The sequence below is a fragment of the Budorcas taxicolor genome, chromosome 7 (assembly GCF_023091745.1).
Source record: "Budorcas taxicolor isolate Tak-1 chromosome 7, Takin1.1, whole genome shotgun sequence".
Classification (NCBI taxonomy): domain Eukaryota; kingdom Metazoa; phylum Chordata; class Mammalia; order Artiodactyla; family Bovidae; genus Budorcas; species Budorcas taxicolor.
This window is the reverse complement of record NC_068916.1, coordinates 14,312,486-14,325,876: the sequence shown is the minus strand read 5'-3', so window position 1 is coordinate 14,325,876 and position 13,391 is coordinate 14,312,486. Positions and strand designations below refer to the sequence as shown.

General features: G+C 40.3%; 1 protein-coding gene across 1 annotated transcript; it reads left to right on the top strand.

The window, feature by feature from the left end:
- The first annotated feature begins 1,305 nt into the window (after positions 1-1,305).
- On the top strand, positions 1,306-13,103 carry ZNF699 (zinc finger protein 699). Its single transcript, XM_052642770.1, has 4 exons — positions 1,306-1,353; positions 2,579-2,705; positions 11,111-11,291; positions 11,645-13,103. The coding sequence occupies exons 1-4, from the start codon at positions 1,306-1,308 to the stop codon at positions 13,101-13,103; spliced, it is 1,815 nt and encodes a 604-aa protein (XP_052498730.1).
- The last annotated feature ends 288 nt before the right edge of the window (positions 13,104-13,391 follow it).

Here is a 13,391-nt window from a genome sequence, read left to right as displayed (position 1 = left end):
CCTCACTGACAAGTATATTATAAGGTATATGTTCAGAAACACACTCTTTGGGCATTTAGCTTTGAAGGTAAATACACCTGGATACACACCCTCCCTTAGCTTTCTAATTGGATAACACTGAGCACATGTCTAAGTGACTTAAGTTTCTATTGGCTCTACAATACATATATGGTCCACTGAAGTGAGAGAGACTGCTGTGTTTTCACTATTTGAAATTCATGCACTAGTGCTGTGGATGCTACTGTCAGAGATGACACATATGCCAACTTTACTTCAGGTGTTCTTGTTATGCTGTGACTATATCTCCTGTACAGGCAAAATTTAACATGAGATGTCTTCTCTGCCACCTGCATGTAAAATTCAGTCAGTTGTGCTGTTTCTCAAAAACCAGGTTTTGGAGACCCTGCAGCCCTTGGGAAGATCTCATAGTTAGAGATTGAGTAGTAATACATGTTGACCGGCCAGGCACTGCAGAAATAAATATTGGGTCTGGAACCCCTGGAGATCTGGCGTACAAGTCACACTTTCCTTTGAGATGGAATGTATATTACTACTGAAGGCATTCTCTTATATCTTTAATGTTTTCATTATCATGGGCAGATTGACAGCCAAATTTTTTAGACTCCGGCTGACTCACTTACAAAATGGACTCTTAAACCTTTTTTTTTTCCTTAATGATCTACAAGAGTGAGAGGACTGTTTCTAGCTCTGGAGGAGATAAAATTGCTCCAACTTTAAAGAAAAAAAACTTTTTATTTCGTATTGGGATGTAGCTAATTAACAGTGTTGTGATAGTTTCAGGTGAGCAACTAAGACACTCAGCCATACATATACATGTATCCATTCTTCCCTAAACTCTCCTCCCATCCAGGCCTCCACATAACATTGAACAGAGTTCCATGTGCTACACAGTAGGCCCTTGTTGGTTATCCAGTTTAAATATAGGAGTGTGTACATGTCCATTCTAAACTCCCTAATTATCCCTTTCCCCTGTCCTTCCCCCTGGCAACCATAATGTCCTTCTCTATGTCTGTAAGTCTCTTTCTGTTTTGTAAGTAAGTTACTATTATTATTTTTTTTTCTTGCTCCATTTTCTCACAAGATCAATGTGTATTTGCTTGGGTATGCAGGGGCTTTGCGTGTGTGTGTGTGTGTGTTTTGAGGAGAATGATCACTCATAACAGATGTGCTGCCGAATCCACAGTCTTGATTGTGGAGACTGTGGGGACACCCAGATTCTCATGTCTTCTTTCTCCTGTCTCAGCTGTAACATCTCAATACTCTGTCTTTCTTCATGAAGGGAACATGGAGGAAGAGAGAATAGCTGCTGAGTTACAGAAAAATGTGATACAGGTAAGTAAGAGCTAATAATTCTCCAAAAGAATATTTAAATTCCATCAGGTTATCTATGTCCTAAATTTAGAGCAGAGATCTAACAACCTATTCCTACATTGGGTCACATAGTAAGCATTTTAGGCCATAGTTTCTATTTTACTTAGTTCTGGCATTTTATTGTTTTTTGTTTGTTTGTTTTGGGCAGCTTGTGGGATCTTATTTCCCTGACCAGGAATTGAACCTGTGCCCTCAGCAGTGAAAACATGGAGTCCTAACCACTGGACTGACAGGGATTTCCCATCAGTTCTGCCATTTTAGTGTGAAAGCAGCCATATACAGTGTATAAATAAACGTTTTATTGTGTTCCAGTAAAACTTTACTTAATATAAACAGGTGATAGGCTGATTTTAGTTCACGTTTTATAATTTACAGCTCCTGGGCCTAGAGTGTAAGAAAATACAACTGACTGTGGGCCTGGGTTGAATATTGTGCTTCTTGCTGACTTCTGGGCTCCAGGTGTATGGAGGGAAAAAAGAAAAACAAAAGGTCCTTGTCTCTTGGGGATTTAAACCTCATCCAAATTTTAGCTAGTGTTTTGTGTTGTGCTGATTGCTATGGTGGGGAATAAGGAAGCAGGTGAACTTGTTTCTGTAAGAAGGATTTTTTTTTAATAGTTTTTTTTGTTGTTGTTGCAGTAGTTTTTCTATTTTACAGTAAAATGTTTTGTTACAGTTGTTTTTTCTGTTTTCTGTTTTGGTTTTTTGGCCCCAAGGCATGTGGGATCTTAGGCCCTCAACCAAGGATTGAACCCACATCCCCTGCATTAGAAAGCACAGTCTTAAGCCCTGAACGTCCAGGGAAGTCCCTCTAACAAGGGATTTTTGCTTCTTTCAATGTGGAAATTATTTCATTTTTAGAGCATTTCTCTCATTTCTGCAATATGTTCTGGATGTTTTTGATTATTGTAAGAGTGGAACTAGTCACCATCAAACAGTGGAAAGATAAATTTAGTGTTTCAAAAATGTTGTTAAATCTATGAGACAGAATTTGATCAGTCAGGATGCTTAGATAGAATGAGAAAGATCTGATGACTGAATCCTAGGGTAGATATTTGGGAGAAAAGAATCTTTTGAACTTCCTGTGAGTTGATTCTCAGTTCCCTGGTCCTGTCAGCCTCATTCACCCTCCTGCACATGCTGGGGGAGTTGGTACCTTTCTGAACAAAGTATGTGGAATGTTTTAGGACACAGTGGTCTTTGAGGATGTGGCTGTGGACTTTACCCAAGAGGAGTGGGCTCTGCTGAATCTCGCTCAGAGAAACCTCTACAGAGATGTGATGCTGGAAAACTTCCGGAACCTGGCCTCATTAGGTAAGGATGGTAACATTCCTCCAATGTTATGTTATTTAGAAAACAGGTTTATCTTATAAATTGCCCTTGTTCTAGGATTTGGGTTGAGAAACTGGAATAAATTGTTAAATAAGACAGACATGGTCACTGACCCCAAGGAGCTAGTGGAGTCTAGTGGCTTCACCATGAAAATAAACATGTGTATTGTTAAAAGTATTTCACCAATATAAAACAAGCAAAAGAATTAGTGAAAGTTTCCTTACCCATTTTGCCACTGGCACTGAATGCAGAGTTTTCATTTTCTCAGGGTTGTAAAGTTTTCACTTTCTCTCAGGGTACTGAAAGCATTATTTTTCTTTATTCAGTCATTCTTTCATTCTTTAAGCATTTTTTTTTTTTTTGAGGATGAATTTGTATCAAACCCTTTCGAATATATACTATAGACAATAAGATGTCATTGTATTCAAAATGCTTCAGTAATGGAAAGATAAATATGAAATTAACATGAGGAAAAGAAAGAAAATAAACATATATATTGAACCTGCTTTTCCTTTTTTTTTTGTGGTCAGAATCCTCAAGGAGGCTTATTAAGTGTGTATGGTGTGGGCACAGGCTTCAGGGGTCACTTTGGGGGACAGGGAGAAAATTGGTGGTTTGAGACCTTTTGAGAATTTTACTGCTATTAATTCCCTGTACTCAAAGACCACCAGTTTAACAAGTTGGGTTTATTCCTTGGAGCAGTGAGGGAGAAACACGTCATGGGGAACAATGCAGTGTGTTAGAAAGTAAATATAGGATTTATATACTTAGGTTGAATGATTTAGGGGTAGGTCCATGACAACAGGCTGTTCTATTTTCCTAGGCCTTTCATAACAAAGTGCCACAAACTGGGTAGCTAGGAACAACAGAAACTTATTCTTTTATTTTTTAAAAAAACTTCCTCTACCTCTACTCCCCAGTTTTATTCTGTAGCTAGACAACTATTTTATTTATTTAGGCTGTGCTTGGTCTTTGCTGCACTTGGGCTTTCTATAGTTGCAGTGAGTGGGGCTACTCTTTGTTGGGGTGCATGGGCTTCTCACAGTGGTGTGTTCTGTTGTTGGGGAGCCCACGCTTTAGGTGCGAGGGCTTTGGTAGTTGTAGGGTGCAAGGGCTTCAGTAGTTGTGGTGCATGGGCTTAATTGCTCCATGGCATGTGGAATCTTTCTGCACCAGGGATCGAACCTGTGTCTCCTGCCTTGGCAGGCGTCTTCTGTACCACCTGTACTGCCAGGGAAGTGTGAAATTTACTCTTCTAAATTTCAAGAGATTGAAAGTCTGAAATCAAGGTGTCATGATCCTTCTGAAGGCTCAGGAGAAAACCCCTCCTTGCCTCTTCCTAGCTTTTGGTTGTTGCTGGCAGTCCTTGGTTGGTAGCCATATCACTCTAATCTCTGCCTCCATCTTCATAGGGCCTTTGTCCTTTGTCTCTACATCTTTCTGTCCTTGTAAGGACATGAGCCATTGCATTTAGGGCTTACCCAAATCGAGTATAACTTCATGTTAACTTGATTACATCTGCAAATATCTATTTCCAAATAAAGTGATGTTCTGAATTCTCGGTGGACATGGATTTTTTTTTTCCAGTACACTCTATTTTTTTTTAGAGCAGTTTGTATGCTCACAGCAAAATTAACTGGCAAGTACAAAGATTTACAATAAATGCACTCACTGCTTTCTGCCAGAGTAGTATATTCATTACAGTTGATGAACCTATATTGACATATCATTATTAAGGTAAATCTCAAGTTTATATTCAATTCAGTTCAGTTCAGTTGCTCAGTCATGTCTGACTCTTTGTGACCCCATGAATCACAGCACACCAGGCCTCCCTGTCCATCACCATCTCCCGGAGTTCACTCAGACTCACGTCCATCGAGTCCGTGATGCCATCCAGCCATCTCATCCTCTGTCGTCCCCTTCTTCTCTTGCCCCCAATCCCTCCCAGCATCAGAGTCTTTTCCAATGAGTCAACTCTTCGCATGAGGTGGCCAAGGTACTGGAGTTTCAGCTTTAGCATCATTCCTTCCAAAGAAATCCCAGGGCTGATCTCCATCAGAATGGACTGGTTGAATCTCCTTGCAGTCCAAGGGACTCTCAAGAGTCTTGTCCAACACCACAGTTCAAAAGCATCAATTCTTCGGCTCTCAGCTTTCTTCACAGTCCAACTCTCACATCCATACATGACCACTGGAAAAACCATAGCCTTGACTAGATGGAGCTTAGTCGGCAAAGTAATGTCTCTGCTTTTGAATATACTGTCTAGGATGGTCATAACTTTTCTTCCAAGGAGTAAGCGTCTTTTAATTTCATGGCTGCAGTCACCATCTGCAGTGATTTTGGAGACCCCCAAAATAAAGTCTGACACTGTTTCCGCTGTTTCCCCATCTATTTCCCATAAAGTGATGGGACCAGATGCCATGATCTTCATTTTCTGAATGTTGAGCTTTAAGCCAACTTTTTCACTCTCCACTATCACTTTCATCAAGAGGCTTTTTAGTTCCTCTTCACTTTCTGCCATAAGGGTGGTGTCATCTGCATATCTGAGGTTATTGATATTTCTCCCAGCAATCTTGATTCCAGCTTGTGCTTCTTCCAGTCCAGCGTTTCTCATGATGTACTCTGCATAGAAGTTAAATAAGCAGGGTGACAATATACAGCCTTGACGTACTCCTTTTCCTATTTGGAACCAGTCTGTTGTTCCATGTCCAGTTCTAACTGTTGCTTCCTGACCTGCATACAGATTTCTCAAGAGGCTGGTCAGGTGGTCTTGTTCCCATCTCTCTCAGAATTTTCCACAGTTGATTGTGATCCACACAGTCAAAGGCTTTGGCATAGTCAATAAAGCAGAAATAGATGTTTTTCTGGAACTCTCTTGCTTTTTCCATGATCCAGCGGATGTTGGCAATTTGATCTCTGGTTCCTCTGCCTTTTCTAAAACCAGCTTGAACGTCAGGTAGTTCGCGGTTCATGTAGTGCTGAAGCCTGGCTTGGCGAATTTTGAGCATGACTTTACTAGCATGTGAGATGAGTGCAATTGTGCAGTAGTTTGAACATTCTTTTGCATTGCCTTTCTTTGGAATTGGCATGAAAACTGACCTTTTCCAGTCCTGAAAACAGAGGAGAGAAAGAGGTTGGTATTCCTTGGTTTACGCAGAAAGCCAATAAAGCCCCAGCATGGGACTTGCTCTGTTCACGTAAGCCACAGGCGCCCTCTCAACTAGCTGAAGGTGCCCCACCTTGGGCACCTTCTCGAGTGGGTCTTAGAAGCCCAGGCAAGAAAGTGAACTCAGAGGGCCCCTGCGCTCCAGGGGAATCAACCTGAAAAGGAAAGGGAAAGAGAGAGAAAGAATGACATGGGGAGACCAAACTTTGGTGAGCGAGGCCCGTCACTTTGTTTTCAGAGGGAACTTTTATACCCTGAGTTATACATTGAGCAAAGTGAAAAATGCAGAGTCAGCTCAACATTCCATCAGTTTTAACTTTTATCGATACCAGGTTTCTTCCTCCATACCATTTCATAAACAAGGGTCTTATTTTTTGTACATTATCTTCTTGCCCGGAGGCCTGTTGACATTTTATGACCCCTTTTTGATAAAGGTTGGTCAGCTAAAACACTTACTTTCCCTTGAAATGTTTTTTGTTAAATTCCTTAGCCCGCGTCACCCTTAAAGTACAGAGTTACATTTTTATGGAGCAAAGATTCAGTAGGTTACAGCAAAGAAAGAACTTATTAACTCAAAGCCTAATGTTGCTAATGCTAAGGCTACTACTTGTTTTTTCTCCATCTTAACTGTATGCACTCCCAGGAACACAATGGATAAGGGATGTGGGAATTTGGCAGCAAGCATTGGCTCAACATTGTTGCAAGAGTCTGGATAAACCTGCCAAGTAAGCTAGAATGCTAACAGGGGGTTTAAATTGAAATACTCCTTTTATGCCCAGGAGATTTATCAACTAGAGCCCTGAGTTGACTTTTTCCAGAAAAAGGTGGTCGGGGATAACCTCCTGTTAATGTCAGAAGAGTTGGTGAAAGGCATAAAATAGTAAGACAGATTCTGGTTTTGGGGTAGATGCTCAAGCAGGTCCAGGGGGTCCCTCGAGTCCTGAAGCCTTGCTTGTCAGGTCTCCTTTGCATGACCTTGTCATGGATGGGATCTCCCATGCTGGCTTCTGGCCGAGTATAGTTTTGTGTATGATGTGAGGGTGTGTTGTTGTTTCCTTGATACACATGAAACTGTCTAGTGTTCCCAACACCACTTGCTGAAGAGACTTTTTCTCCATTGTATATTCTTACTTTGGCCTATTTAAAAAAAACCAAGTTATTTTCTTATTGTTGAGTTTTAAGACTTCTGTATATATTTTGGATAATAGTTCTTTATCACACATGTCTTTTGCAAATATTTTCTCCAAGTATGTGGCATGTCTTTTCATTTTCTTGACAGTGTTTTACTCAGAGCAAAAATTTTTAATATTAATGAAGACCAACTTATCAGTTCTTTCTTTCATGAATTGTGCTTTTCAGGTTACTTATTGGCTTTAAAAATAAAAAGTTATTTTACCAACAAAAAAATAGTTTACTTGGGAATAGCAAGGGAATTGCAATTTGAGATAAGAAAGCTATAACAAAAGCCATAGGCAAGTCCACAGAACAATGGAGAAGAATGTAATTTTGTAGAGAAAAAGGAGGAAATTGGGAGAGGTTGTTTTGGATGAAAGTCCACTGGATAAAGGTGAGAGTTCATGGTGATGATGGCTGAGTTGCTGGAGTAGTGATTTCTGATAGGAGATGTGATGTACATCTTTTCCTGTTAGGATTATAATTGGTGATTCTTGTTGGGGTCTCTGATGGACAATTCTCCCTGTAATTAATGTTGTAAAGAATTAGATGAAAACTTCCTCTTCTGGCCTCTCAACTCCATTTAGTGAAGTTTTCCTTGATTAATTTTCACATATCTAACAAATCACTAGATCTTAGGGCATCTACTTTTTTTCCCTGTTGTCTTTTAGGAATTCCATAGTTTTACATTTTACATTTTGATTTGTGATCCATTTTGAGCTAATTTTTTACTCTCTATTGATGGACCCCAGTTATCCCAAAGCCCTGTATGCCTCCCTGTGAATTGTGAGTTAATTTTTTGCAAGTCTATGTCAAGATTTTTTTTTTAAATGTACCTTAATGTCTAGTAGTTGTTTTAGCACCATTTGTTGGAAAGACTTATTTTTTTCTCTACTGTATTTCTGAATTGCTGTATTTCTGTATTGCCTTTGAACCTTTGTCAAAGGTAAGTTGACTATATTTATGTGGGTCTATTTCTAGACTCTCTATTCTGTTCCATTGGTCTATTTAGATATGAATCTTTGAGGGCCACTGTCACCCTAGTTCACAGGTGTTCATTTTAGATTGGATGCTGACAGAAAGCAGGGGAAATTCTAGTAATACTTTGCCCCTAGGCTAAATCATGAAGTAGCCTTCTTTTGTTTCATTTTAACATGGTATTAGAGTAACCTTGTCTAAGATTGGTATTCGGAGATTATTTATCTTCAACAGGAGAAAAACATATCCTGCCTGTGAGTACTGGACCAGCTTCTAATAATATCGAGGTCTATGTGTGAATATCAGATCAGTTCTATTCATCAGACTGCCCCATCCCCTTAAAAGATAAATTAGATATTTTGTTGCAGTTAAACTCACACCTGTGAAAAAGTTCACTTCAGATTGGGAATTGAACCCGTGTGCCAGAGTTTGAGCTCATGTGCCAGGACTCGAACTTGGCCAAAATCCAGTTTGGGACTTGAACTCATGAGGCTGCAGCTTCAGCCTGGCCAAAACCCATGGTCTTCCAGCTGAGATCACATACCTGGTTTCTGGAGTTAGTGATGATCAGAGTCTTTGTATCTCAGTGCGAAAGGAACAGCAAGAAGCAAACTGATAGGCAAAAGGTAGATTTATTAGTATAAGATGCTTGCAAGAGATGTAAGTGGGTAGATGAGGGAGCCCTGCACTGAGGATTAAGTGGGCTATAATTTTATTGTCAAAGGAAAGTGTGTGGGGGGGAAAGGACTGCCTTCTTTGAGTTGATTTCAGGCTTACATCACTAGTTCCTCCTTTGTATCAGGCACAAGAATGTCTGACCCTGTGTGGTCAAACTAGAATTGTCTTCTGTGCATGCATGCTCAGTCATGTCTGACTCTTTGAGATCCCATAGACTATAGCCCATTAGACTCCCCTGTCCATGGAATTTTCCAAGTTAGAATAGTGGAGTGGGTTGCCATTTTCTACTTCAGAGGATCTTCTCAGCGTAGGGGTTGAACCTGTGAATCCTGCTTTGGCAGGCAGAGTTTTGACCACTTGTGCCACATTGTCATAGTGCTTATTTAAATCAGTAGAAGGGTGGTGACATTTTTATTTCACCTAATAACCTGGGGCATATATTTTGCTTTTATAAATGGCATTATAGTTAAACAAGCCTGCTTTGTTCCACCAGTCTAATAGCTTTTTGAGCATCCTTAACTTCCACAGAGTACATCATGAGAAAAGCTGGTCTGGAAGAAGCACAAGCTGAAATCAAGATTGCTGGGAGGAATATCAATAACCTCAGATATGCAGATGACACCACCCTTATGGCAGAAAGTGAAGAGGAACTAAAAAGCCTCTTGATGAAAGTGAAAGAGGAGAGTGAAAAGGTTGGCTTAAAACTCAACATTCAGAAAATGAAGATCATGGCATCTGGTCCCATCACTTTATGGGAAATAGATGGGGAAACAGTGGAAACAGTGTCAGACTTTATTTTTTTTTGGCTCCAAAATCACTGCAGATGGTGATTGCAGCCATGAAATTAAAAGACGCTTACTCCTTGGAAGGAAATTATGACCAACCTAGATAGTATATTGAAAAGCAGAGATATTACTTTGCCGACTAAGCTCCATCTAGTCAAGGCTATGATTTTTCCAGTGGTCATGTATGGATGTGAGAGTTGGGCTATAAGGAAAGCTGAGTGAAAGAAAGAATTGATGCTTTTGAACTGTGGTGTTGGAGAAGACTCTTGAGAGTCCCTTGGACTGCAAGGAGATCCAACTAGTCCATCCTAAAGGAGATCAGTCCTGGGTGTTTATTGGAAGGACTGATGCTGAAACTGAAACTCCAGTACTTTGGCCACCTCATGCGAAGAGTTGACTCATTGGAAAAAACCCTGATGCTGGGAGGGATTGGAGACAGGAGGAGAAGGGGATGACAGCGGGTGAGATGGCTGGATGGCATCACCAACTCGATGGACATGAGTTTGAGTGAACTCCAGGAGTTGGTGATGGACAGGGAGGCCTGGCGTGTTGTGATTCAAAGGTTGCAAAGAGTCAGACACAGCTGAGCGACTGAACTGAACGGAACTGAACTGAACTTCCACTGGTCTCTCAAAGTTCTCTAGGTTTCCCTCTTTATCTCTAATCCACTACTGGGACTTCTGCATAACTATCCTATCCTGTATAACTATCCTATTCTATCCCTATCACTTGCTTTAGAGTATCAGAAGAGCAGTTTTTGCTCTGTTTCATAGAAATATATGTGGTAACTCATTGTTTTCCCTCACGATATACCTTTCTATGTGAACAGGGTATCCACTACACAAACCGTATCTGATCTTACAGTGGAAACAAGAGGAGGACCTAGAGACAGTGGAGAGAAGACTGTCTCTCCAGGGGGAGCATCAGTAAAGCAAGAATACCTGATGTGGTTGGGGGATATTACATTTGGGAAAAATAACATAAAATCAAAATGAAGCTTTGTTTTGTCTGAGGAAGCTGAGCTTCCACAGATATCTTAGATTACTATTTTATTTATTTAAAAAAAATTTATTTTTTACTGTGCTGGATCTTCATTGCTTTGCATGGGCTTTTCTCTAGTTGCAAAGAGTGAGGACTGCCCTCTAGTTGCAGTGCTTGGGCTTAGTATTTGCAGCTTGTGGGCTCGAGGATGTGGGCTTAGTAGTTACTGCACACTGGCTTAGTTGCTCTGTGGCATGTGGAATCTTCCTGGACCAGGGATTGAACCAGTGTCCCCTACATTGGCATGTGGATTCTTATCCACTGTGCCACCAGGGAAGTCCTTGATTACTATTTTGACTTTTCTTCAGTCCTCTCACCTGTTCCTTGTTCTTGGGAAAGACCACATTTTGTCTTCGTAATGTAGTATTTGGTCACGTGTGTTTCATTCCATTTCTTTTTGTTTTATTCTCCGAGTAATATCTTATCTATGCTACCATCAGTTTCCATCTTCATGGGATTATTCCTAGTCACTTCACTATTTCTACCGTGTGCTTATTACCAAAGTCCTGAACCAGCTGTACTGCCAAAGTCCTTTGCTCATGGGTGCCTTTGCTACTTTGTTTCAGGTTTCGAGATTCAACTTAGAATTAATGAATCAGTTGCTCCACAAGATACTTATGGAAAAATATCCAATGAACAGGATGTAGTAGGATTCAAAAGGAGTGATTCCTCATTGTCCGTTTTACATAAAATCTGGGAATACCATGATATTGATTATCAGAACAAAAACCACAAGAAACGTTTGAGGTAAGTGCCATTCATATGAGAAAAGTAGTGTCTCAGGAAAGAATCTTAAAATATCACAGAATTAAAAAAAAGAAAAATCTAAAACTTAGTCAAAAATTGTAATTTCATAAAGACTTTTCATAAGATATTTTTTTCACAAGTGAGACTTGAGCCCTTCCATGTTTAACACATAAATCATTGAGCAACCATCAGAAAAATCTCATAAGTCAAAAACTCAGTCATAATATTGTCTGTCTTAGAGCACAATGTGAGTACTTTCATCTTATCATTGGACAGGCCAGAAAAATACACATAGGCACTGAAAATTGTAAAAATTTACTTGCCACTAATAATGTGCTTTTTATTTTTGAAAGAATTCATGGGGTTGAGAACATCTACAAGCATAATGAAGAAAATCAGTGTGGCCTAACCTTCAGCCAAATTTCACACCTTAAGATACTCAAGAGTACTACCGAAGTGAGAGCCTATGAGTGCCGTGTGTGTAAAAAGGCCTTCATAGATCATTTATCCCTGAAGAATCACATTAGGTCTCACACTGGTAGCAAACCCTATCAGTGTAACGAATGTGGGAAAGGTTTCCATTTTTTTGCTTGTTTTAAGAAGCATATGAAAACTCCCACTGAAGAGAAACCCTATGAATGTAAGGAATGTACCAAAGCCTTCAGTTGTTCTTCCTTCTTTCGGGCACATATGAAGATTCATGCAGGAAAGACAAGTTGCGAATGCAGGGAATGTGGGAAAACCTTTAGCTGTTCTTCATCCCTCACAGAACACAAAAGAATTCACAGTGGAGATAAGCCTTATGAATGTAAGGAGTGTGGGAAAGCCTTTAGCTGTTCCTCTTCACTCTCCAAACACAAAAGGATTCACAGTGGAGATAAGCCATATGAGTGTAAGGAGTGTGGGAAGGCCTTCAGTTCCTCCTCTCACCTTATCATACATATAAGAATCCATACTGGAGAAAAGCCTTATGAATGTCAAGAGTGTGGGAAAGCCTTCAGTGAGTCCTCGAAGCTCACTGTACACGTTAGAACACATACAGGCGAGAAACCCTATAAATGTAAGGAATGTGGGAAAGCCTACAACTGTCCATCCTCCTTGAGCATCCACATGAGAAAACACACAGGGGAAAAACCCTATGAATGCCTAGAATGTGGGAAAGCCTTCTATCTTCCCACTTCCCTGAATACACATGTGAAAAATCAGAGTAGAGAGAAACCGTATGAATGTAAAGAATGTGGAAAAGCCTTCAGTTGCCCTTCGTCCTTTCGAGCACACGTGAAAGATCACACTGGAAAGGCGCAGTATGAATGTAAGGAATGTGGGAAAGCCTTCAGTCGTTCCTCATCCCTCACTGAACACTTAAGAACTCACAGTGGAGAAAAGCCTTATGAATGTAAGGAATGTGGGAAAGCCTTCATCAGCTCATCCCACCTGACGGTACATATAAGAACTCACACTGGAGAGAAACCTTATGAATGTAAGAAATGTGGAAAAGCCTTCATTTACCCCTCAGCCCTTAGGATCCACATGAGAACACACACTGGGGAGAAACCCTATGAATGTAAGGAATGTGGGAAAGCCTTTCGCCATTCTTCATACCTGACTGTCCATACAAGGATGCACACTGGAGAGAAACCCTTTGAATGTCTGGAATGTGGGAAAGCTTTCAGTTGTCCTTCATCCTTTCGAAGACATGTAAGAAGCCACACTGGTGAGAAGCCCTATGAATGTAAGGAATGTGGGAAAGCCTTTGTTTGTCCCGCTTACTTTCGAAGACATGTGAAAACTCACACCAGAGAAAATATATAAAGTAAGAAATGAGGGAATGTCTTTAATGCTTTTTCAAAGCTTAGGGAGCATGTGAGATCTCACACTGTGAAGACACCCTATGAATGTAAGAAATTGTCACTCATCTTTTGGAAAAACCCATAACTGAGAGAAACTCTGTGTATGTAAATCATGTGGTAATACCTCCATGACCATCACTTATTGTGTTCTAAGAAAATTCATACTCAAAGCAAAGGTTAGTGCCTCATCCTTAAAGTGGGCTACTGCTTGATCATTGATTTCCAGTTTAATTTTCTGATATGAATGTGT

Excerpts from the sequence above, each read along its gene's own strand:
- ZNF699 (XM_052642770.1), top strand. The coding sequence starts at position 1,306 with ATGGAGGAAGAGAGAATAGCTGCTGAGTTACAGAAAAATGTGATACAG. Across the intron at positions 2,706-11,110 it reads CCGGAACCTGGCCTCATTAG|GTTTCGAGATTCAACTTAGA; the intron begins GTAAGGATGGTA and ends ACTTTGTTTCAG. Across the intron at positions 11,292-11,644 it reads AACCACAAGAAACGTTTGAG|AATTCATGGGGTTGAGAACA; the intron begins GTAAGTGCCATT and ends TATTTTTGAAAG.